Source organism: Chiloscyllium punctatum, chromosome 24 (genome assembly GCF_047496795.1).
Source record: "Chiloscyllium punctatum isolate Juve2018m chromosome 24, sChiPun1.3, whole genome shotgun sequence".
NCBI classification, from domain to species: Eukaryota; Metazoa; Chordata; class Chondrichthyes; order Orectolobiformes; family Hemiscylliidae; genus Chiloscyllium; species Chiloscyllium punctatum.
Genome location: NC_092762.1, coordinates 65,894,756 through 65,922,303, shown reverse-complemented (window position 1 = coordinate 65,922,303; position 27,548 = coordinate 65,894,756). Strand labels below are relative to the sequence as shown.

At 42.0% G+C, this 27,548-nt stretch overlaps 1 protein-coding gene across 8 annotated transcripts in view; it reads right to left on the bottom strand.

The window, feature by feature from the left end:
* The window catches only part of LOC140494648 (protein unc-13 homolog A-like), a 425,496-nt gene that overhangs the window by 269,195 nt on the left and 128,753 nt on the right, over window positions 1-27,548 (bottom strand). For all 8 annotated transcript variants that reach the window (XM_072594058.1, XM_072594057.1, XM_072594065.1 and 5 more), the window contains exon 4: window positions 846-963. In XM_072594058.1, the coding sequence (XP_072450159.1) occupies window positions 846-963 (118 nt within the window). The remainder of the gene's footprint in view (window positions 1-845; window positions 964-27,548) is intronic.

The following is a 27,548-nucleotide window of genomic DNA, read 5'->3' as shown; positions in this document are numbered from 1 at the left end:
TTTAAAAATTAAGTTGCTGCTATCATGTTAACATTTAAACAAGAATTCCCCCTATTTGGTAATAATACATGCTGACAGCAAAACAATACTCCATTACTTCTGTCATGCAATCATTTTAAGAATTAACCAATAAACTTATAAAATAGCAGAGAAAGTTTCAGCAACAGCAGAGTTCAGCACAATATTTTAAAAATTTCAATACTATTTAGACACCTGGCACAGTGGAAGTGAACGTTGCTTTTCAATATCCCCCAGAAGATACACTGAACTAATGTTAGAATAAGATACATTATAATGTACAGACATACCATGTCTACATCAAACAAACAATTATGCTGAATTCCCAGGAAAGACACTATAACTTATGAAATGAAAAAAAGGTTAACAGGTGAATGAAATTAGACACTCAACATTTAAGGATCTGATAACACAAGCTCTAAAATATCATCAACAATTGGAGTACTAAAAACCATTGCCATCATAAAGGTCCTTTAATTCAAAAAAACACTTACATGTTTAGATTAATAGAGTGATACTTTAGTTATTGACTATTTTGGAAGCTAGCATTTGCATTTACACTACAACTATAAAATAAGTCCAAGATAATTTCACTTTACATATGCTAAGAAATTATAGAGTCAGTCAGATGTCTGGAACCAGAAGAAGTTAAATTACTTCCTTCAAAGTCTCCATCCAAACCAATTTAAAGCCATAACGTGAATTGCTCAACATTGATACTAAAGATGCAATGTGAAGTCAAATAGTTTTTTTTAATATTCCATCTTGGTAAATTATCGAAACACACCATTCAACAATCAAATATTAACTACAAATTCACTGCTTACCTCATTTGACTGTCGTATGCTTCGTAAAGGGATCCATACGGTACCGACCATTGTGTCCCAGATCAATCCTTTGCTCCACACTTCAACAGTTAAACCAAGGTCCAAACGGTTGATTTCACTAAACAACAACAAATAAAGCGGTCACTTGCAACCACTGAAAAATGCATATATACATTATAAAAATAAGAATGTAGACTAAAATCCTAGGAGTGAGCTGGTCTGACAAGTCATTGTAACAAAGCTTAGAGAATTAGAGATATACAACACATTTAGTTTCTTTATCACGAACAATAACTTGTTCACTTGATAAATATTAGTACTATCAGATGAGGATGAGTGAATCACCTCCCCTATTTTTGTCACTTTCAGCTGGCTATAAGGTATGGACCAGACCAAAACCCCTCAAAGAAGAAAATAGTTAGTTTCTTATTTTAAAAGGGAAATGCAAGATGTTGCACTCCAGATACAATTTGATTGGTCAAACAACTCAGCTTTAAGTAAAACACACTTGACTTTTACAATGTTGCTAAAATGCAGACAAAATAAAGATAAAAGAAAATTAGCTTAACTGTAACTCGATAAAAATGCTTAACAAATGTATTACTTACTAATTAACTGTTCAATATAGTAATCCCAAAACACACTCTTGGCAAAGACAAATTCAGTAAAATGAATTGTCTGACATGCAATTCTAGTAACAGAAAGGAAGAACAACTTTCACATCTAGCTTCAAGATCCCAGCAACTGCTGAAAGCTAAAACTAAAAATTCTTATTCTATGGGAGCGTAACTTCACCCCTTTAGGCTGCATATAGAGTCACAGACTTGCATAGCACAGATATAGACCCTTCAGTCCAATTCGTCTATGCCAACCACATATCCTAAATTACTCTAGTCCCATTTGCCAACATTTGGCCCATTTCCTTCAAAATCCTTCCTATTCATAACCCATCCAAATGCCTTTTAAATTTCGTCATTGTTCCAGCCTCTACCATTTCCTCTAGCAGTTCATTCTACACATGCACCACCTTAACCCAAGACCAGTTATTTATTTAATAAAGCAAGTTACTGAAAAAGTTGCCCCAACGTCCTTTTTAAATCTTTCCCCTCTCACCTTAAACCTATGCCCCTCTCACTTTGGTCTCTCTCCCCCGATCTCACCCCCAATCCCAGGAAAATTACCTTGTCTATTCACCCTATCCATGCCCCTCATGGATTTTATAAACCTTCTATTGTTCCAACTTGTAAAGAAAAACCCAAGGCCTCACAAGCTGTTTAATTTATTGGCTTTGAGCAGACCGCTCACCACCTGAATCAACCTGTCTTCATAAAATCAACCAAGACGAAAATACACCTCTCAAAACTCAAAACCAAAATATCATCACAATAAAAATGTTGATTACTTTTAGCTCGCAGCTATAACATACAAATTAAAGTTTAGTTTGCTAGTTCAAAAATAAAGTCACCATTACAAGGTTTTCTTGAGTGAAAGAAAAAGCACATGCTAAATCCAAGAAAAATAAAATGCAGCATCAAACACACACTCAGGCATAATGTTTAAAAAAGGAGAGCGCATGGTACATAAAGGAAGATCAGAATATACAGTTTAGGTCCTTAGAGACTTGGAGGTGCTCAATTTAACCCAAGACCAGTTATTTATTTAATAAAGCAAATTACTGCAGATGCTGGAATCTGAAACCAAAAGAGAAAATGCTGGAAAATCTCAGTAGGTCTGGTAGCATCTGTAAGGAGAGAAAAGAGCTGACGTTTCGAGTCTAACTGACCCTTGTCAAACCAAAAAAAAGGGGAGAAATAGGGAGGTATTTATACGAAGCTGAGAGAAAGTGAGTCATGGCTCCAGAAGCAAAGGTAGCAATAAAAAGATGATAATGACAGTGCATAGAGAGATTATAGGGAGATTATGAGCTGTGAATGACCAAGGCCGAAGCCAGTGCTGTGTGACAAAATATGTGAGGGATGGGGGGGGCGGGCGGGGAAGGGTGAAGCAGAGGCAAAATGGAAAACACACAATCCTGCTCCCATGCCCATATGTCTGTCCTTGGCCTGCTGCAGTGTTCCAGTGAAGCTCAACGTAAACTGGAGGATCTGCATCTCATCTTCCGATTAGGCATGTTATAGCCTGCCGGTCTCATCACTGAATTCAACAACTTCAGATAATTTTATTTCATTTATTTTATTTATCTTTTTTAATATATTTTTTTCACTGTTCTGTACCTCTTATTTCTTGATTGCCTCTTTCTCTCGCTCCCCACTCTCTCATCACCTTTTTCTCTCCTCTTCTCCCTTTGCTACCCTTCTCCTCTGTTTTCCATTTTGCCTCTGCTTCAGCCCTCCCCCCGCCCCCCCCCCCCCCCCCCCCCCCCACCCATATATTTTGTCACACAGCGCTGGCTTCAGCCTTGGTCATTCACGCCTCCTAATCTCCCTATAATCTCTCTATGCACTGTTATTATCATCTCTTTATTGCTACCTTTGCTTCTGAAGCCATGACTCACCTTCTCTCAGCCTCGTATAAATATCTCCCTATTTCTCCCCTTTTTTTAGCTTTAACAAAGGGCCAGTTCGACTCAAAATGTCAGCTCTTTTCTCTCCTTACAGATGCTGCCAGACCTGCTGAGATTTTCCAGCATTTTCTCTTTTGGTTCCAGTTATTTATTTGTTGGTTTGCATTCTCTGGCTGTGGTGAAATATGTAGAGAGAGAGAGAGAGAGAGAGAGAGACCTAGTTCTGCTAAATAATTTTTCTCTGCTCTGCTCAAAAGCTGTTGCTTGAGGTACTGAAATCCAAACATGAAGTGTAGCTAATTTTATTTTATTCAACTATCCCGCCCACAACTGCCCCAACAATGGATAATCTACAGACAGACCTTCCATACTAATAAGTGGAACTTTTAGAAATCGAGTAGGAGATACAGATCTGAGCGATTGGTTTTCAGTTATTCTGATGGCACAATAATTTTAGTTCAGACTGGATCTTGCTTATTGAAGGTTTAATATAAATTTAGTTCAACATGGTCAGATAATGACATTGGCCATCTTAAGTCAGCAATTTTTGTTTCTTGTCCACGAAAGGTCCTAGTTATTAAAGTTAAATGATGAAAGTTGAAAACTAATACTCAATTTTATCACAAGCATAAAAATATGCACACTACATTAATTACCAAGGAAATGAGTTATAATGATTGGACTATAAAATTGTACAAGGAGAAATTGAAAATTACAGATGCCGGAGATCAGAGTCGAGAGTGCAGTGCTGGAAAAGCACAGCAGGTCAGGCAGAGTACAAGGAGCAGGAGAATCAGCGTTTCGGGCATAAGCCATTCATCAGGAAAGCCCTAATGAAGGGTTTATGCCCAAAACGTCAATTCTCCTGATCCTCGGATGCTCCCTGACCTGCTGTGCTTTTCCAGCACTATACTCTCAACTATAAAATTGTACAACACAGAAGCAGTTAATTAAGCCAATTGCATCTGTGCTGGTGTTTTGCACGAACAATCCAAAATTAGCCCAACTATTCACTTTTCACTAAATTATCCTGTACCATCAGCTACTTCAAACACAAATACATTCAGGAGAGATACAAACATTTCTTCCTCTGGTATCCTCACACCTTATAATGTATTCTACACAAGAATTCTTTAATATCTTCTCATCCACGAACTAAAGAAACAGCTGTTTTCTATTTACTGCATTAAAATGTGTAAGAAAATCAATATTCTCAGTTGTCCCTGTGGTAACAGTACCAGTATCTAAAAACTCAATTTTGAAGTATAGGTATCAAATTATTGAATTTATATGCGGGTTGGATTTTGTGGATGTGTTGGTGGTCTCATACCTTGGCTGGAGAGGTAGTCAGAGACACAGGATGTCTCTTCTGGGTGGTCCTCCCAGTGATAAATACCATTCAACCTTGAGTAGTCACTGGCAGGTCTTTTTTAGGTGAATAACCCCTGACAGTCGGAATTCTACCTACCAGGAACGACTGACAAATCTTTTTATTTCAAGATATACCTTATGTGTAAAAACATATATAGTCACAAATGCAGTTTGGTTTGTTATGGACCTAGCAGACACTCCTCAAAACATCTCAATAAGGTAGCCCAGACCCTAACTTTTCTAGTTGTCTTAACTGGATATATAGTGGATATTCCAGGAGTGATGCAGCTGGCACAACCACCTTTAAATAAAACAGAATTAATTTGCAAGATTACCAAAAAAAACACAAACAAAAGATATCATTTCTGATGAAGGGCTTATGCCCAAAATGTTAATACTCCTGCTCCTTGGATGCTGCCTGACCCGTTGTGCTTTTCCAGCACCACACTTTCAACACAAACAAAAGAAAACAGAATATAGAATAACAACTATTTAAAAACCCAATCGACTCTATTGCAACTTAATGATACTATTCCAAATACTTTCATCATCCCCATAAACAGCCCCTTGGTAAAAAAAAAGGTAAAATCAAACATTACAGGAAAGATGTCAGACAGAGAAGGAATTAGCATGGAACTGTTTCTTCGGGCAGCAGCCTCAAAAAACTGACTGCTTCCTAAAACCAAACCGAACGAAATCAAACTGGAAAAAAGCTGAGCTGGGAGAACTGCCCACTCCCCTCTCATGGTACAAGTTTGTTTTTTAAACTTGAAAGCCTTTTGTCTGAGGTAGTATCTGTTAGCTATAATAAAATTGGCCCTAAATCCCATCCAAACAAGACACATTGCAATCTATGTATTTATGACCCCTCGAGAAAAGAAACCAAGGACAATCTAACCTTGTTAAAGGAGCAGCATCGCCACAGATTCTGTACAGTAGCACATCAAGAAAACAAACAAACATTATTGTTAACTCCCTCCAAACAAACCAAAGACATCTCTTACAGATACAAAAATATATTTACATTTATTTGAGGCACCAGGAGGGTCCAATAACTGAACGAATCCCCATTTAACTTCAGCAGAAGGACCTCAGACAGTGGTCTTTCTCCACCACACCTTGCCAGCAGCTGCCCCAAGCTATAGTCCATCCCTCAGCAGATAGTGCTGGAACTTGGAATGTGCCAGTTTGCAACACTTTCTCAAAGGCCAACAGGTTTCAGGCAGACTAAAGAGCATCTTTCACCAGGTTGATGGTCCTCCAATGCAGTCAATGTTTTCTCGGTGTGTGCAATCCAGGTAACAGAATGTAGAACACAGAGTGCTGTGTTTTGGAGTTGCTTGGGACAAATCATGACAAAAACAACTGCATCTCTCTCCAGACTTCCTTTACAAAGGCACCTTTCAGAAGGAGATATGTGACATTCTCAAACCGTCCCACAGCGCTTCGAGGGCAGCATGCAGTGGCACTGACTGACCAGGCATACATGAAAGATCTTAGTGCCCGTCTCACCACCATCCAAGCAAAGTCCTGCGCTTTTTGGAAAGTTCTGGCGATGACGCATTCTGCCAAATGACTTTGACAGTCTGCTCAGGGAACTATGCGACAGAATCCACACTCTCTTTATCCTGCAAGGTCTCGATGATGTTACGTGCTGACTACATCTTGATGAATTTAGGTCAAAGATGTTTCTCTTTAAAACTTCCTCCACGTGGGACAGGTGGCATGGAACAGTCCAGCTACTTGGATTGTTCTGCGACAACAAAGTCAGTCCCATCCTTTGCAAGACTGGACAGAGGTAGAATCTCAGTACAAAGTCACACTTGGTGTTTGCATACCAAGGGTCTACACACAGCTTGGTGCAGCCACACACAAAGTTGGCCATTACGAGGAGGGAAATATTGTGTGGGTGGGTTGGCACAGATGAGGTCAACAACAATATACCCAGTTTTGTACATGGAGTCCCAGTAAATACAGTCCATCTCAGACTTCCAGATGAAGTAGGAGATGGCTCGGGTGACTGCAATAGGAGAGTTTTGGAGAATGGACCAGACCTGCACCATGTATAACAACAGAGAGTACCTCACACCCGAGGACCAGGTTGTTACCTGCAATAGAGACCAGGTTTCTGCTTCACCTTGGCAATTTGCTCCTCTCAAGATTTTGCACATGCCCTAGCCCTCCAAATCAGATTCCCAGCGCCTTCAGATAATCTTTCCTGATAGTGAAGGGATAAAGGATTGGTTGGCCCAGTTCCCAGAGAACACGACCTCACTCTTGCCTCCCGAAGCCAGTTAGAACTGGTTGGAGATGCTCATAAGTTTGCACATTGACAGTTGCTCCAAGCAGAAAATGGCAACATTGGCCATATTCAGGGAGGCTTTGACCAGCAGGCTTCCACTCTAGTATTGTCACCCCTCTCAGGCTCGCATCCTTCCTGATGGACACAGCAAAAGGCTCAATACAACACAAATAAGGCAGGAAAGAGTGGGCAGTCCTGCCTAACTCCAGATCTGATCGGAAAGCTTTCAAATTCCTACCCCTTGATTGAGACAGCACTGACAATATTGGGGTAGAGCAGTCAGACCCAGTTGTGAATTCCCTCCCCAAAGCCCATTTTGGAGAGCACATCCCACATGTAGGTGTGCAATATCCTGTCAAAGGCCTTCTCCTGGTCAAGGCTGATGAGGCAGGCATCCACACCGCTGTCCTGCATGTAGGCGATCATATCCCTGAGAAGTGCAAGGCTCTCAGCAATCATCCTGCCCGATAAGCAGTGGTTTGGTCTGGATGAAGCACCGGTCCAAGAGTAGATTTGGCCCAGTTGGTGATGACTTTAGTCATGATTTTGTGGTCTGCATTCAGCAGTGAATTTAATCTAATTTCTGCCCTATCCCCTTCCACTTGTAGATGAGGGTGATGCTATCTTTCCTCGTGGATTTGCACATGGCACTTGACAGAAGCATTCTGCTGTACACCTCCAGCAGGTCCTGGCTAATCAAGATCCATAGAGCGGAGTGTAACTTGGCCAGTAAGCAATCACTTCTGGGAGTTTTATTCTTTTCTAAGGACTCAAGGACCTTGGTCTACCTCTCCCACATTCTATTGTCCAAGATCTCCATGATAGAGAATCGAAAACAGTGGTGCCAGAAAAGCACATCAGATCAGGCAGCATCCAAAGAGAGGAGTGCCATCCTTTTCAACTCTGATCTCTAGCACCTACAGTACTCACTTTCTCCTAGTTGCTAAAAACCTCTATAATAGAAGAGGGGAATGACTGGGTGGGTTTCACCCTCTGTGGGCTTCATGTCATACAGACTAACATAAAAGGATTTGATCCAGGAGCTATTGGTCAATCAGAGACCTGGAAAGGCAGTAGCTCCTGCCAGAACACCATCTCACAGAGACCAGGATTGAGAAACAGCCCAAATCAGAGTTCATAATGGTGGGAGGGGATTCATGAGGAGAAGGGAGCAAAGGGGTCAGCAGCAAGCACTGGCTGTTATTGTAAAATATTCTATCCAAGGATTAAACAAGTTGAAGAAAGCAAAACATGGGTGACTTTCTTTTAAAGACATAGTGAATTCATAAATAGACACTTAGAATTTAATTTTATTCAATTAACACAGGCCTCCTCCACCAGCCCCCTCTGTACCAATCATTCCAGGGCAGCAAACCCAATCACAGTAACACCTGTACCCTTGAGGCAAAACTTACCTATTTGAGGAAATTTCCTTGCCAGATTTGCCAATCTGTAATTCTTTCTGACACTGCACTCCAGACCTGGGAGTAAAGATTAAAGCTCAAATATTTTGTCTATTCTCCTAAGCGTTTGGACTGTCAAATTTTGAATAAAGAATTGATCTTTTAAACGTTCTCACAAACTTCAATTAGCAAGAATGTTAGCATATTAATTTTCTATCTCTTATAAAAAGAACATTGTATACAGTATATTAGGTTTGAGTCCTGACACCAGATAATGGTTTGCATCATCTCCTGTTTATAAGACCATGTCCATACACAATATCTTTTTAAGCAGTAGACATACAAGGATATGTACCTTGTGTTTTCCTTCCCCAGATAGATTCGCATTTCCCCTTTCCAAATCTAAATATCGCCCCAACTTATGAGAAGTGCCTGATACCTTTGCAGTTTGTGCCTCAAAAAAAGTTATTGACAATTGATAACAACACCACAAGTTTCATTGTGAATAGAACAAATTGAATTGTGAATAAAACACCATAAAGGAAGTATTTCTTTCAAAACAATGGTGTTGACTTCTTCTCACCCTGTTTTTCCACTATTCCTTACCAAACATTAGACAACCTTGGTTACCCATTCCCAGGGAGGAGAAAGTGAGGACTCCAGATGGTGAAGATCAGAGTTGAAAGTGTGATGTTGGAAAATCACAGCAGATCAGGCAGCATCAGAGGAGTGGGAGAATCAATATTTTGGGCATAAGCCCTTCATCAGGAATGAGCTTGATGAACGTCGATTCTCCTACACCTCGGATGCTGCCTGACCTGCTGTGCTTTTCAAGTACCACACTCTTGACACTAGCCATTTCCCAATGTGGCCAACGGAAAATAATTGAGAGACAAATTTTATGCATTTTATCAATTCAGCGCTCAATTAAATCACACAGTATTTTCCAAAGTTGAACATGAGCAAATCAAACCCTGAATCACAGGAACTTTTAACTATTTCACATTTAACTATTTTACAGAAACCAAGAACCTCAAATCACAAGATTAAACCATAGTCTAATCTTACAAGTTTATACAACTAGGAAATCTTTTCAGGCAGGGCAAAGTTTGAAGGTCTGATTGAGTAAATGTTCAAAGTAAAGTTTGACTAGCAAATGCCATAATGCGTATTCATAGAGCATTGGCACAACAAATCTTCTCCACTTCATATTATAGTAAAAATACAAAATAAACACAAACGAAGGTTGGCATTTAAAACATTTTCCAAGATTGTGATTTACCTACACTTACAACCAAAATGTACCAACTTACTACTACGGATCTTCATTTACTACTTTCATGCCCAATCTGCATGTTTGACTTCCTGTATTTTGCCAAAGTTCTCCTCTCTAATTACTCCAACCTCATTTTTTTATTAATTGATAGAATGAGAGTGTCATTGGCTAGACCAGCCTATTCCTAATTACCCTGTAGAAGGTGGTGGTGAACTACCTCATTGAACTATTGCAATCCATAGGATGCAAGGACAACCAAAGTGTTATTCGGAATGTGAGTGTCAGGATTGCAACCCAGTGATAGTGGAAGGATGGTGATTTGTCAGACGGAGAGACTTAGAGAAAAATTGAAAGTAGTGATGTTCCCGTGCATCTGCAGTCATTGGTCTTCTAGGTGGCAGAGGTCACAAATTTGGAAGGCGCTATTGGCAAAGCCTTTGTGAATTACTGCCATGTATCTTTGATCAAACGTAAATTCTGAATTTCTACTTCTGATTTCAGAATCCAAAGCCTTTACGTAAATAAAAAACAGCAGTGCTCCTTGGATCAATCCTTGTCAAACATCACTCTGCATCTTTGGCTTGTTTACATAACTACTTTTAACCTCAACATTCTATTTCTGCCTTGTTGCCAGCTTGCTATCCATTCTGATAATTGTCTTTTACTTGTTCTGGTCTTAGCAGGAGTCTACTTTGCAGAACCTTACAAAAGATCAATTGAAAATCAAAATACATACAGCTTATGTCAGTAAATGTGAGGCAAACATGAAACTAACATAGGCCAATTATCTAAAGTAAGCTCTACAGTGAGGAAAAGAATGAGCCAAAACTTAATGCAAATAAAATTCACAAAGAAATGTGTGTTTTCTGACAATCAAAAATAAACCATTTCTTCACCAAAGCCATTTAATTTCCATCCATCATAAAATCATAGAGTCACACAGCACAGAAACAGACCCTTTGGTCCAACTAGTCCATGCTGAATATAATCTCAAACTAAACTAGTTCCACCTGCCTGCACATGGCTCATATCGCTCCAAATTCATTCTCTATTAATGAATTTATCCAAATGTCTGTTAAACATTGTAACTGTACTCAAATCTACGACTTCTTCAGGAAATTCATTCCACATGCAAACCAACATCTGTGCAAAAAAAAACTGCCCCTTATGTCTTTTTTAAAATCTTTCTTCTCTCACCTTAAAAATGTGCCCGCTAGACTTGAAGTCTCCCAGCTGAGGGAAAAGAGATACAGTCAGGTAGATGAGTTACCTCCAGGAAAGGAAGGAGGGGTAGGCAGATAGTGCAGGAGTCTTCTGGGACTATCCCCATTTCAAACAAGTATGCTGCTTTTGAAAATGTAGGAGGTGATGGATTCTCAGGGGAATGTAGCACAATCAGCCATGAACAGGCTGTAACATAATGAGGGGCATGTTGAGTTCCAAGCAATTGATTGTGATAGGGGACTCTCTACACAGCAGCACAGACAGACATTTCAGCGGCCAGCAACAAACAAATCAGAATGGTGTGTTGACTCCCTGGTGATAGTATCAAGGATGTCTCAGAGAGAGTGCAGAATGTTTTCAAGAGGGGAGAGGGACCAGCAGGACGTCAATGTACACATTGGAACTAACGACATAGGAAGGGAAAAGAATGAGATTCTGAAGGGAGAATACCTAAAGCTAGTCAGGAATTTAAAAAGGAGGTCCTCGAGGGTAGTAATATCTGGATTACTCCCAGTGCTATAAGCTAGTGAGGGTGGGAACAGGAGGATAGAGCAGATGAATGCGTGGCTGAAGAGCTGGTTTATGGGAGAAGGATTCACATTTTTGAATCATTGGAGTCTCTTCTGGGGTAGAAGTGATCTGTATAAAAAGGATGGATTGCACCCGAATTGCAAGGGGGCTAATATACTGGCAGGGAGATTTGCTAGAATTACAGAAACATAGCTCATTGATGGACAGGACTGGCAGCTTAATGCTCCAGGATACAAACGCTAGAGGAAGGGTAGAAAGGGAGGCAAGAAAGGAGGGGGCATGGGGTTTTGATAAGGGATAGCATTCCTGTTGTACTTAGGATATTCCTGGGAATACATCCAGGGAAGTTATTTGGGTGGAACTGAGAAGGTGAGATCACCTTATTTGGATTGTGCTACAGACCCCTAATAGTCAGCATTAGAATAATAGGGTGGTTATGGTAGGAGATTTTAACTTTCCAAACACAGACTGGGACTGCCATAGTCTTAAGGGTTCAGATGGAGAGGAATTTGTGAATTATGAACAAGAAAATTTTCTGATTCAGTATGAGGATGTATCTCCTCGAGAAGGTGCAAAACTTGACCTACTCTTGAGAAATAAGGCAGGGCAGGTGACTGAGGTGTCAGTGGGGGAGCACTCTGGGGCCAGTGACCATAATTCCAACAGTTTTAAAATAGTGATGGAAAAGGATAGACCAGATCTAAAAATTGAAGTCCTAAATTGGAGGAAGGCTAATTTTGATAGAATTAGTCAAGAACCTTCAAAAGCTGATTGGGGGCAGATGTTCACAGGTAAAGGGACAGCTGGAAAATGGGAAGCCTTCAGAAATGAGATAACAAGAATGCAGAGACAGTATATTCCTGTTAGGGTGAAAGGTAAGGCTGGTAGGTGTAGGGAATGCTGGATGACTAGAGAAATTGAGGGTTTGGTTCAGAAAAAGAAGGAAGCACCAGTCAGTTATAGACAGGATAGATCGAGAAAATCATTAGAACGGAATACAGTAAAGGCAGTAGGAGTATACTTAAGAGGGAACTTAGGAGGGCAAAAAGGGGACATGAGATAGCTTTGGCAAACAGGGTTAAGGAGAATGCAAAGGGTTTTATAAATACATTAAGGACAAAAGGGTAACTAGGGACAGAATAGGGAACCTCAAAGATCAACAAAGCAGCCTATGTGTGGAACTGCAGGACATGGGGGAGATACTAAACAAGTATTTTGCACCAGTGTTTACTGTGGAGAAACACATGGAAAATATAGAATATGGGGAAATAAATGGCAACATCTTGAAAAATGTCTATATTAAAGAGGTGGTAGTGCTGGATGTCTTGAAATACTTTACAGTGGATTAATCCCCAGGATCTAATCAGATGTACCCAAGAACTCTGTGGGAAACTAGGGAAGTGATTGCTGGGCCTCTTGCTCAGATTTTTGTATTATTGATAATCACAGGTGAAGTGTTGGAAGACTAGAGGTGGGCTAATGTGGCTCCATTATTTAAGAAGGATGGTAAGGAAAAGCTAGGGAGCTATAGACCGGTGAGCCTGACATTGGTGGTGGGCAGGTTTTGTTGGAGGGAATCCTGAGGTAGAGCATTTACATGTAATTGGAAGGGCAAAGACTGATTAGGGATAGCCAGCATGGCGTTGTGCATGGGGAAATCATATCTCACAAACTTGATTAATTTTTTAGAAGAAGTAACAAACAGGATTGATGAGGGCAGAGCGCTAGATGTGATCTTATATGGACTTCAGTAAGGCATTCGCTAAGGTTCCCCATAGGAGACTGGTTAGCGTGATTAGATCTCATGGAATCCAGGGAGAACTAGCCATTTGGATACAGAAGTGGCTCAAAGATTGAAGACAGAGGTTGGTGGTGGATGGCTGTTTTTCAAACTGGAGGCTATGACCAGTGGAGTGCCACAAGAATCAGTGCTGGGTCCACTGCTTTTTGTCATTTATATAAAACATTTGGATGTGAACATTGGAGGCATAGTTAGTAAGTTTGCAGATGACACCAAAATTTGAGGTGTCATAGACAGCGAAGGACGTTACCTCAGAGTACAACAGGATCTTGTTGCACAAAGGGAACTATGGAGCTATGAGGGAGGAGCTCGCCAAAGTTTAATGGTTCAATACCCTAGCAGGGATGGCAGTGGAATAACAATGGCAGGTATTTCTGGATATAATGTAGAAGGTCAGGATCAGGTCATTCCAAAGAGGAAGAAAGATCCTAAGGGGAGGCAGGGGCAGCCGTGGCTGATGAGGGAAGTTAAGGACTGTATAAAGATAAAAAAGTAGCAATATAACATAGCAAAGATGAGTGGGAAGCCGGAGGACTGGGAAACTTTTAAATAGCAACAGAGAATAACTGAAAAGGCAATATGTGGAGAAAAAAAAGAGGTACAAAAGCAAAGAGGCCAAAAATATAAAGGAGGATACTAAAAGCTTTTTTAGATATGTGAAAAGAAAAGAAATGGTTAGCACTAAAATTGGGTCCTTGAAGACAGAAATGGGAGAATTTATTATGGGGAACAAGGAAATGACAGAAGAGTCGAATAGATACTTTGGATCTGTCTTTACTGGGGAAGACAAAAGCAATCTCCCAGACGTAATAGTGGTGGAAGGACCTAAGGTAATGGATGAACTGAAGGGAGTTTATATTAGGCAGGAAATGGTGTTGGATAGACTGTTAGGTCTTCTGAAGGCTGCTAAGTCCCTGGGACCTGATGGTTGGCACCCCAGGGTACTTAAGGAGGTGGCTCTAGAAATCATGGGACACATTAGTAATTATTTTCCAATGTTCTATAGATTCAGGATCAGTTCCCGCAAATTGGAGGGTGGCTAATGTTGTCCCACTTTTCAAGAAAGGAAGGAGAGAGAAACCGTGAATTATAGACTGGTTAGCCTGATGTCAGCTGTGTGAAAAATGCTGGAGTCAATTATAAAAGATGAAATTACGACTCACTTGGATAGCAGTAACAGGATAGGTCAGAGTTAGCATGGATTTACGAAGGGGAATATCATGCTTGACTAATCTTCTGGAATTTTTTGAGGATGTAACTATGAAGATGGACGAGGGAGAGCCAGTGGTTGTAGTGCACCTGGACTTTCAGAAAACCTTTGATAAAGTCCCACATACGAGATTAATGAGTAAAATTAGGGCACATGGTATTGGGTGCAAAATACAGACTTGGATTGAAAATTGGCTGTCTGACAGCAAGCAAAGAGTAGTGATAAACAGGTCCCTTTTGGAATGGCAGGCAGTGACCAGTGGGGTACCACAAGGTTCAGTGCTGGGACCGCAGCTGTTTACAATATACATTAATGATATAGATGAAGGTATTAAAAGCAATATTAGCAAATTTGCTGATGACACAAAGCTGGGTGGTAGGGTGAAATGTGAAGAGGATGTTATGAGAATACAGAGTGACTTGGACAGGCTAGGTGAGTGGACGGATGCATGGCAGATACAGTTTAATGTGGATAAATGCATGGTCATCCACTTTGGTGGCAAGAGCAGGAAGGCAGATTACTATCTAAAAGGAGGCAAGTTCAGTAAAGGGGAAGTACAATGAAATCTAGGTGTTTTTGAATATCAGTCAAAGAAAGCAAGCATGCAGGTACAGCAGGCAGTGAAGAAAGCTAATGGCATGCTGGCCTTCATAACAAACGGAATTGAGTATAGGAGCAAAGAGGTCCTTCTGCAGCTGTGCAGGGCCCTGGTGAGACCACACCTGGAGTACTGTGTGCAGTTTTGGTCTCCGAATTTGAGGAAGGACATTCTGGCTGTTGAGAGAGTGCAGCGTCGGTTCACAAGGTCAATTTCTGGAATGGCGGGACTATCATATGTTGAAAGATTGTAGCGACTCAGCTTGTATACACTTAAGTTTAGAAGGATGGGGGATCTGATTGAAACATATAAGATTATTAAAGGATTGGACACTCTGGAAGCAGGTAGCATGTTTCTGCTGATGGGTGAGTCCAGAACCAGAGGACACAGTTTAAAAATAAGGGGCAGGCCATTTAGAATAGAGTTGAGGAGAAACTTCTTCACCAAGAGAGTGGTGGATATATGGAATGCTCTGCCCCAGAAGGCAGTGGAGGCCAGGTCTCTGGATACTTTCAAGAAAGAGATGGATAGAGCTCTTAAAGATAGTGGAATCAAGGATTATGGGGATAAGGCAAGAACAGGAAAATGATTTGTAGATTATCAGTCATGGTCATAATGAATAATGGTGCTGGCCTGAAGAGCTGAATGGCCTACTCCTGAACCTATTGTCTATTGTCCATTGTCTTGATCAGATGGGCCAAAGGGCTGAGGAGTGGCAGATGGAGGTTAATTTAGATAAATGCGAGGTGCTACATATTGGAAAAACAAATTAGAGCAGGACTTTCACACTTTATGCTAAGGTCCTGGGAAGTGTTGCTGAACAAAGAGACCTTGGAGTGCAGGTTTATAGCTCCTTGAAAGTAGAGTTGCAGGTAGATACAATAGTGAAGACGGCGTTTGGTATTCTTTCCTTTATTGGTCAGAGCATTGAGTATATGAGTTGGGAGGTCATGTTGCGATGTAAAGGACATTGGATGGGCCACTTTTGAAATATTGCATGCAATTCTGGTCTCCTTCCTATTGCAAGGATGTTGTGAAACTTGAAAGGGTTCAGAAAAGATTGACAAGGACGTTGCCAGGGTTGGAGGATTTGAGCTATAGGGCGAGGCTGAATAGGCTGGGGCTGCTTTCCTTGGAGTGTCGGAGGCTGAAGGGTGATTTTACAGAGGTTTATAAAATCTTGAGGGGCACGTATAGCATAAATAGACAAGATCTTTTCCCTGGAGTGCAAGTCCAGAACTAGAGGGTATAGGTTTGGGGTGAGAGGGGAAAGATATAAAAGGGAGCTAATGGACAACTTTTTCACACAGAGGCTGGTGCATGTATGGAATGGATTAGTGGTGCTGGAAGAGCACAGCAGTTCAGGCAGCATCCAAATTGATGCTGCCTGAACTGCTGTGCTCTTCCAGCACCACTAATCCAGAATCTGGTTTCCAGCATCTGCAGTCATTGTTTTTACCATGTATGGAATGAGCTACTTGAGGAAGCGGTGGAGGCTGGTACAATTACAGCATTTAAAAGGTGGCTAGATGGGTATATGAAAAGAAAGGGTTTAAGAGGGAGATGGGCCATGTGCTGCCAAATGGGACTAGATTAAGTGAGGATATCAGGTCATCACGGACGAGTTGGACAGAAGGGCCTGTCTCTGTGCAGTACATCTCTATGACTCTATGACAAATACCATTAAATCTATCCACACCCCTCATTATTTTATAAACTTCTATAAGGTTGCACCTCAACCTCTTATGCTCCAGTGAAAAAAGTCCAGCCTTTCTTTGTAACTCAAACCTTCCTTACCTGGCAACATCCTCTTCTGAACCCTCTCCAGTTTAATAATATCCTTCCTGTAACTGGGTATCCAAAAATGGACACATCTACAAATCAATGCTATCATTCAGAGACACAAGTTTAAGCTATTGCCCTTAGAGAGAGATTTATTATTAAAATGATTTATTATGTAAACATTGTAGTTCATGAAGTTGAAATCAATGTACAATGGTGAATATCTAAGTATATGAAAAATAAAGGAGAGAAACCACATATGGATTCTGATCCATACTATCATAGAGGAGCTTCAAGCCAAGGTGATTCTTCCTTCTGTGAATTATGTCATGCTGGTATACGTTTCAAGCAACTGCCTTCTAATTGATCCAAGTTTGAGTCTATTCTTTGCCAAACATCCTGTTAAGATTTGTATTATAACCTTCATTACTCTCTGGGATTGTTGACCCTTTCAAGTATCAGTTCAAGACATAAATACAATTCTTTACTGATCTGTATTAAATAATTTATCAATTTAGTAATTCATAATTTGTTCAAAATATTTTTCCTGATGAAGGGCTTTTACCCAAAACATCGATTTTCCTACTTTTTGGATGCTGCCTGACCTGCTGTGCTTTTCCAGCAGCACACTCTCGACTCAAAATATTTTGAATCTAACTCATTTGGTCATTCCACAAGGACAGATTATCTCCACTGTGTAAAGTTTTATCATCTTTCAAACAGTGACTCAGATTCTTGATCAATAAATGGATGCAATTAGAAGTATGTATATCCTGCTTACTGCTGCAGTACAAGAGTTGTTAATTATGAAACAAAATGCATTAACTGAAAATAAAATTTTGACAGAATTTTGAAGAGAAGATTGCTTTAGGTTTACTCTACATATATCACATAAATATTTATATTAGCATATGGGCAAAGAAACCTCCTGCTGATTACCACATACATCCTCCCTCAGCTTATGAATCAGTACTCCTCCATGTTGAGCAACACTTAGAGGAAGCACTGGGGATGGGGAGGTCACAAAATATACTCTGGGTGGGAGATTTCAAAGTCCACCACCAAAAGTGACTTGGCAGCAGTACTACTGATCAAACTGGTTAGATATTGAAAGACACAGCTGCTCGACTGGATCTGCGTTAAGTGGTGAGGGAACCAACATTAGGGAAAAATATATTTGACCTCATCCTTACCAATCTGCTGGCTGTAGATGCATCTGTCCATGACAGTATTGGTAAGAGTGGCCACTGTGCAGTGCTTGTGGAGAGATCCCACCTTCACATTGAGAGTACCTTCCATTGTGTTGTGTGGCACTATCACCTACTAAAATGGAACAGACTTTGAGCAGATCTAGCAACTCAAGACTGGGCATCCATGAGGCACTGTGAAGCATCAGTAGAAGCAGAACAATACTCCAGCACAATTTGTAACCTCATGGCATGGCATATCCCCCATTCAACCATTATCATCAAGCCAGGGGATCAATCCTGGATCAAATGGACAGCGCAGGAAAGCATGCCAGGAGTAGCACCAGACATAACCCAAGATAAAATGTCAACCTGGTGAAGCCATCAAACAGGACTACTTGCATGCCAAACAGCATAAGCAACAAGTGACAGACAGGACTAAGGGATTCTAAAACAAACAGGTCAGATCTAACCTTTGCAGTCCTGAGACATCCAGTTATGAATGGTGGAGGAGGAGGCTCCACAAATGGCCCTATCCTCAATAATGGAAGAGCCCAACACATCAGTGCAAAATATAAGGCTGAAGCATTTGTAGCAAACTTCAACCAGAAGTGTTGAGTGGATGACCCATCTCGGCCTCCTCCAGTGTTCCCCAGCATTACAGATACCAGTCCTCAGCCAACTTGATTCACTCTGCGTGATATCAAGAAATGATTGGAGGCACTGGATACTGCAAAAGCTGTGGACTCTGACAATAGCACTGACTGTGTTGTGAAACTTGAAAGGGTTCAGAAAAGATTTACAAGGATGTTGCCAGGGTTGTAGGATTTGAGCTATAGGGAGAGGTTAAATAGGCTAGGGCTGTTTTCTCTGAAGCGTCAGAAGCTGAGGGGTGATCTTATAGAGGTTTATAAAATCATGAGGGGTGTGGATAGGGAAAAACAGACAAGGTCTTTTCCATGGGTAGGTGGGGGTGGGGTGGAGTCCAGAACTAGAGACGGCATAGGTTTATGGTGAGAGGGGAAGGATATAAAAGAGACCTAAGGGGCAACTTTTTCACACAGAGGGTGGTATGTGAGTGGAATGGGCTGTCAGAGGAAGTGGTGGAGGTTACTACAATTGCAACATGTAAAAGGCATCTGAATGGGTATATGAATAGGAAGGGTTTGGCGGGATATGGGCCAGGTGCTGGCAGATGGGACTAGATTGGGTTGAGATATCTGGTCAGCATGGATGAGTTAGACTTCAGGGTCTATTTCCATGTTGTACATCTCTATGACTTGAGCTCCAGAACTTACTGCTCCCCTAGCTAAGCTGTTCCCATACAGTTAGTGGGCGGCACGGTGGCACAGTGGTTAGCACTGCTGCCTCACAGCGCCAGAGACCCGGGTTCAACTCCCGCCTCAGGCGACTGACTGTGGAGTTTGCACGTTCTCCCCGTGTCTGCGTGGATTTCTTCCAGGTGTTCCAGTTTCCTACCACAGTCCAAAGATGTGCAGGTCAGGTGAATTGGCCATGCTAAATTGCCTGTAGTGTTAGGTAAGGGGTAAATGTAGGGGTATGGGTGGGTTGCACTTCAGCAGGTCGGTGTGGACTTGTTGGGCTGAAGGGCCTGTTTCCACACTATAATCTAATCTAACCTAAATCTAAAGTTACAGCACTGGCATCTACCTGTATCATTGCCCAGGTATGTCCTGTACATAAAAAGCAAGACAAATCCAACCCACTGATTACTCATCAGTCTAGTCTCGATCAACAGTAAAATGATGGAAAGTGTCATCAACACTCCTATCAAGCAACACCTGCAGAGCAGTAACTTGCTCAGTGATGCCCAGTTTGGGTTCTGCCAGGGTCACTCAGTTCTTGACATCATTACAGCCTTGGTTTAAATATGGACAAAACAGCTGAATTCCAGAGGGGAAGAATGAAGGAGCCCCAGCAAAACTGGAATCAATGGGCATCCAGAGGAAACTCTCCAGTGGTTGGAGTCATATCTGACACGAAGGCAGATGGTCATGGTCGTTGAGAGGTCAGTAATCTCAGCTCCAGGACATAACATTCGTGCCACACAAATGCTAGACTATGACCATCACCAATAAGAGTCAATCCAACAACTGCCCCTTGACATTCAATGGTGTTATCATCAATGAATCCCTCACTATCAACATCTGGGGGTCATCATTGATCAGAACCTCAACTGGACTCACCACATAAACAACATGGCGACAAGAGAGGGTCAGAGGCTAGGAATATTGTAGCAAGTAACTCACCTCCTGGCTCCCCAAAGCCTATCCACCACCTACAAGGCACAAGTCAGGAGTGTAATGAATACTCCCCACATGTCTGGATAGGTGCAGCTCATTGGGAGGTCATGTTGCGGCTGTACAGGACATTGGTTAGGCCACTGTTAGAATATCGCATGCAATTGTGGTCTCCTTTGTATCGGAAAGACGTTGTGAAACTTGAAAGGGTTTAGAAAACATTTACAAGGATGTTGCCAGGGTTGGAGGATCTGAGCTTGGGGAGAGGCTGAATAGGCTGGGTCTGTTCTCCCTGGAGCGTCAGAGGCTAAGGACTGACCTTATAGAGGTTTACAAAATTATGAGGGGCATGGATAGGGTAAATAGGCTGTCTTTTCCCTGGAGTCAGGGAGTCCAGAACTGGAGGGCATAGGTTTAGGGTGAGAGGGAAAGATATAAAAGAGACCTACGGGGCAACTTTTTCACACAGAGGGTGGTACGTGTATGGAATGAGCTGCCAGAGGAAGTGGTGGATGCTGGTACAATTGCAACATTTAAGAGGCATTTGGATGGGTATATGAATAGGAAGGGTTTGGAGGAATATGGGCTGGGTGCTAGCAGGTGAGACTAGATTGGTTTGGGATATCTGGTTGGCATGGACAGGTTGGACCAAAGGGTCTATTTCCATGCTGTATATCTCTATGACTCTATGATCCTATAAAAAGCTCTCAGTTAATTGGCACCATATGCACAAACATTCACCCTCTATACTCAGTGGCAACAGTGTGCACTTTCACCAGAAATCCTCAAATGGCATCTTTCAAACCCATGACCACTTCCATCTAGAAGGGCAAGGGCAGCAGATATAGCAGAACACCACCATCTTCAAGTTTCCCTGCAAGCCACTCACCACCCTGACTTGGCATATATTGCCATTCCTTCACTGGCACTGAGCCAAAATCCTGGAATTCCCTCCATAATGGCATTGTGCGTCAACCCACAGCAGGTGGACTGCTGTGGTTCAAGAAGGTAGCTCTCCACCACATTCTTATGGGCAATGCTGGCCAGTCAGCAACACCCACATCCACAGTGAGTTTAAAAATGGACATGGATTATTTCTGAGGTAAACCCTCAGTTCAATTAATTTGCAACTTGCATTAACTACATTAATGACTGGGAGCATATTCCCTCTCCATTGAGTAATATGACCATCCAGAGTATGAACAGATGCTTCCCCACTTTGAAAATTAGAAAGTACATTTCATCCTCATTGCAACAGGTATTGGGAGCCAAATATTGTGCATGCGTACCATGATGAGATGCAGTGAAAGCTACATACATAAAACAACATAATTTTTAAAATGGCCACAATCTTTTAAACAATGTCAGATGGGAAGTTGGAACTGAAAATAGAGGATACAGAATAATATTTAGAAGTACCTGTTTAAAAAGAATAGTTTCTTAATGAAAATTAGCAGAAATCAAAGTAAATATCAAGCAATGATTACAGGACCCCGATGGTTGAAACACACTCAGAAGAATATGATCAAATATGCTAGACAGTATTTTCATTACACATTAGATATCTTAAAAGGGATTTAAATTTATTTAATGCATACCACCTTAGATCAAAGAGAGAGCAAAAAATAAATTGTGTGACTGTACAGAAATCATTAGCCACCATTAATTGCCCTGGAGAAGGTGGTAATAAGCTGCCTCTTGAATAGCTATTGTCTTTGGGGGTGCAAGGACGATCACAGTGCTCTTAAGAAAGGAGTTCCAGGACTCGGCAAGATGACAGTGATTCAGTAGAACTGCCGTGGACGGCTATGCCTAACAACCAAGGCATATTGGTGTTTTTTGCTTTCCCTGGCTAACTCCTATGAGACAGTTATTCATTTAAAGCCTTGGCAACACATATTCATTAATATTTGGGAGAGGGAAGGATGCCAAAGGGAAAGGGAGCGAACAAACAGCAACAGGGAGGAGAATCCCTTGCAGCACCAGGCACGCCAGAGGCCACAGCAGCAGCCTCTCCCAAACCCCCAGAGGACTTAACAGACTCGCAGGAATTGGCAGTGGCGATGGAAAGACTTACCACGAAGGTTAAGGCTGCGACCGAGGAGATCTGTGCCCAGATCCAACCCATCGCATCCATTCTTCAAAAGCATGAATGGGAGCTCCAGGGCCGCGGGGCACAGATGGAGGAGATGGAGGATCGAATCACAGCCTCGGAAGCGGTGATCAAGTCCTCATCTGGATGGATCCAGGCCCTGGAATATAAAGTGCAGGCCTCACGAAACCAGGTCAACAACCTTGAAAATCAAGGTTGGACGTCAAATCTACAGACTGTCGGGCTCCCGGAGGGTGAAGAAGATGGGAAGCCAGTCAGCTTCTTTGAACACCGTCTGCCGAAATTTATGGGCATTCAAATCCAGTCCGGATAGCTGCAGATTGAAAACTGCCCGAAACGTTGATTCTCCTGTTCCTTGGATGCTGCCTGACCTGCTGCGCTTTTCCAGCAACACATTTTCAATGCAGATTGAAAAGGCCTATCGGGTAGCAGTGTGCAGGTCCGGGCCACGACAGCGCCCCCCGCTCAGTCCTAGTGCACTTCCACACATACAAGGGCAAGCAAAGAATGATAGAAGCCTCCAGTTCACTGGGGAAAGATCCACAGGCACTGCTGCACAAGGGATCAATAGTTGTTTGTAGTTATGTGAGAGTAGTTTTTGTATACACAATTTTAAGACTCTATGAGTCTCCATTTAATTGTGCTCGGCGCATTGCAAGCAGGGATTCAAGGGTCTCTAAAGGGGAAATGGCTAAGTGTCTTGTTAAATGGTGCACCTGGAACATCAAGGGAAGTCATTCGCTTGTTAAAAGGAAAAAAGCACTTTCCAGCCTTAAGAGGGTTGATATTGCCCTGTTGCAGGAAGCCCATCTTGACGATGGGGAACACCTGAAGTTACAACAGGAGGGTTATGACCAGGTATTCTTTTCATCCTTTACTACTAAAAGTAGGGGAGGAGCAAAACTTATCAAGAAAAATCTTCCGTTCACATTATTAGAGCAGGTGTAACACGAGCAAGGGTGGTTTGTGATACTTAAGGCCCTGATACATGGGGAAGAATATGGCATCTCTAATGTCTACAGCACATCCCCTCAAAATTTGGATGAGTGCCTTCTCTAAGCTGAGTGCTTTTGGAACATGGCACGTTATTATAGGGGGGATTTTCATTTGTCTTTTGGATCCGACAGTGGACAGGATGCCTCGTGGGTCCCCAACTATTTCTTCGCAAGCCAAGCATGTGACTTATGTGAGGAGTTGTGACTGCTGGACATTTGGAGATGTCTTCACCCCTACTGGCAGGGACTTCACCTTATTTTCAAACCCGCTTAAATGTCAGATGAGGGTTGATCTTCTTCTGGCTCCCTCAACCCTTCTGGATTCTATTATGGGTTGTAAAATTGGGAACAGATCTATTTCCTATCACACAGTAGTATATTTGGAGGTTAAGGCCAAGAGCGAGGGGTTAGGTGGCTGGATCCTTTCCTCCTCAAGGATTCCAAATTTGTGGAACACATTTTGAGGGGGTTTCAGGAACTTTTGACTATCAACTTAGGCACAGCTAGTAGTCCGTCAATGCTTTGGGAGACTGCGAAGATCTTTACTATTTCCTATTCGGCTTGCCGGAAACAACAGAAGGGGGACCAATAGCTTCTACTTGAGATGCTGCTGAAAGCTGCTGAGGTGGCACATTTTGCGAGGTCTTCGGTGACCAAGCTACAGTGGATCATGGTCTGCCAGGCCGCCCTGAATTCATATTTACACAAATCACAAAGAAAGAACTTGCTTTTGTTAGACAAAGGTTTTTTGAGTATTGGGATAGACCAGGGAAGTATTTAACGTATCTGACTAGGAAGAAGTGTGCTCCTCAATCCATTATTGCAGTTAGAGACAGCGCCGGGCTCCTTACATACGATGCCAAAAAGATTAATGAGGCCTTTCAGAGTTTTTACTCTGAATTGTATCCGTCTGAAGGTTGCAAGGATGGGTGGGCCAAGATGGAAACCTGTTTTAAGAGCCTGGATCTCCTGACAGTTCAGGAAATACAAGAGGCAGCTAGGCAACGTCAGAGTGGGAAAACACCTGGCCCTGACGGTCTCCTGGGTGAATTTTAGGAATTTATAGGGATTCTGTCAGGGTGGATCACTCCTATATGCATGAACGCTTACCACCATCTTTGAGAGAAGCTAATATTTCCCTCATTCTTAAGAAGGGGAAGGTTCCTGAGAATTGCGCCTCCTACAGGCCCATTAATTTCAGATTTTAAGATGCCATCTAAGATTTTGGCACTGAGATTGGAGAAGGTGTTGTTCTATATTGTCAAAGAGGACCAGACAGGTTTTATAAAGGGCCGTAGGTCCTCTAATAATATTAGAAGGTTGCTGATTATGGTCCAACTATGTCAGCAATGATCGATCCAGGGGTTGGTGATTTCCTTAGATGCAGAGAAAGCATTTGACCAGGTGGAATGGCCATATCGCTTTTATATCTTAGACCGGTTTGGGTTGGGTCTTTGCTAGGTGGGTGGAGGTTTCATATCGCCACCCTCTGGCCGCGGTCATCACCAATGGGGTGAAGTCTGGGAACTTTAGGATTAGCAGGGGTAGTTGTCAAGGCTACCCTCTCTCACTGTTGTTATTTACATTGGTGATAGAGCCGCTGGAGGAGGCCATTTGTCAGAACATCCACATAACCGCTTCAGAAGTGGGATCAAGGGTACACAAGATTACACTATATATGGATGACGTCCTTCTGTTTTTATCAGACCTGAAAACCTCCATACCTCATCTGATACTATATATTAATTCATTTGGGGCTTTTTCAGGATATAAGATCAACTTTGCAAAGTTGGAGGCTATGCCTTTGGGGAACATTAAGGAAGTACTAGTGGTTGAAGGTGGCCCTAGGTTCCCCTTTAAGTGGTTACAGGCGGGTTTCTGACACCAAGCCCCTTAAGCATTGGTAGAGCCACAGTTATCCAGGCAAGTAGAAAGCATTTGACCATTCTTTTCCACCTATGACCATATACACCAGATGAGAATCTCACTAGTGTGTGATGATGCATTGATAACTCATGATTGCTAATCTGACTTCATTTCTATGCGGATAGTGGAGACAAACTAGACAGCACCTATTCCTAAAATGAAAATCTTAATGGTCCATTATTTCAGACTAACTTTGTTCACCTGCTTGACAATATTAGGTGAGATCTCCAAAGATGGGAGGCTCTTCCAATTTTGTGGCTGGGCCGAGAAGCCCTTATTAAGATGAATGTCCTTCCTTGTTCCCTATAATGCTCTCTATAATGTTTCAGCGTTGCAAAAACTTATCAGTTGGTTTAGTTCCTTTGTTTGGTGTCGTGGGCAGCCCCTCATCAAGCTTACTAAATTGCAGTTGCCTTAAGGATGGGGAGGAGTTGATTTCCCACACATCAGCAGGTATCAATTGAGTTCCCTGCCATCCTGTATGTGCAATTGGGCAGGTAAACGATCCAGGCTCAATGTGGCTGGATATTGAGGCCTCCCAGGCCCTCTTATTAATCTGTTATTCATGGATAAGATGAGGATAGGTATGTACTACTGCCGGAACCCTATTGTGATTAATACGGTCAAGGGATGGAGGGCAATGTGTCAGTGAGGGTTGCTTATCCAAGACTTCGCCATTCACCCCATAATTGGTATGCTGGGATTCTGACCAGGGATGATGGACTCAGGGTTCAAGCTGTGGGCAGCGAGAGGAGTTTCTAGTTTGGGAGACTTGTTTGAGGGGGAGGTTATGATGTCTTTCAAACAATTGAGCCACAAATACGGGCTGCCCAGTAGAGATCTTTTCTGTTTTTTCAGGTTAGGGATTTCATCCAGAAAAAGACTACGCTTCTCACTAAGCACTGTAAATCTGATGCAGAGAGGTTATTGCTACTTGCCACAAGCACCCTTTCAGTTAGTGCCCTCTGTCACCTACTGGGTGGTAGGGCCTGGCAGGATATTAACTGGTTACGTGAAGTGTGGGAGCAAGAGCTAGGAATGGAGATCTCTTCTGAAACATGGGAGGACATATGGGAGAATGCACAAAAGATCTCAATCTGTAATAAGGCATATAGTATGCAGTTAAAAGTTCTGCACAGGGTTCATTTGGCACCGGGCCATCTGGTGAAGTTTAAAAAAGAGGCATCTTCAATGTGCCCCAAATGTAAAGTAAGTGTAGGTACTCTTACTCATTGCTTCTGGACATGCCACAGGCTCCGTGTTTATTGGTGCGCTGTGACCGAAGAGATAGGGAGGGTGTTGAGGACCAAAGTTAAAGCCAACCCAACATCTCTCCTTCTAGATCTGTTGAATTTATCATCTTTAGATGGGCATGAGAAGAAACTATTCAATACTCTTACTTACTGCGCAGGAAGAATATTCTGATGAATTGGGTGTCTGAGAACCTGCTGGGCTTGCTGGGATGATGAAAATTAATTACAGAGCACATTCGCTTGGATTTTGTCACAAATATGGTGCACCACACAACAGACCTTTTTTTTAATAAGGCATGGAGCCCTTTTTGAGTTATTTGGACACAGATCTGTCTGCTATCTCAACTAGGGCATTTGTTTAAACTAGGATGGTTAGGCTTGCCAAGCCCTGGGATCTGGAAGGGGGCTCCTGAGTTAATATAGGTATATATACAGTGCTCCCTTATTTTCTTGTTTTGGAGTTCTTCACCAAGCATTGTTAATTTGCTTTTTTTAAAGTCACTTACTTATTTACTGGTGTTGTTTTGGACAGTGTTTGGTTTTGTTTTGTTTTATAGGGTAGGTTAGTAGTTAGTCGACAGTAGTTGTATTGTAACTTGCATTTTCTTTATTATACTGGTATTTGTCATATTTTCCATCACATTATATTTTTGTAAAGTCAAAAAAGTTCTTTCTTGCTAATAACAAAAAAAAAGTAATTCCAGAATTTTGGCCCAGTAACGATGAAGGAACAGCAATAAAATACCAAATCAGGATGATTTTAAGTGTAACTTGCAGGTAACGTTTCCATGCATCTGCTACACTTGTTGTTTTAGCATAGAGGTTATGGATTTGAAAAGTGCAGTTGGAGCAGCATTAATGAGTTATTGCAGTGCATCTTGTAGATGGTACACACTGCTGCCACTGTCCATCAGTGGTGAAGGAACTGAATGTGGAAAATGGCAGA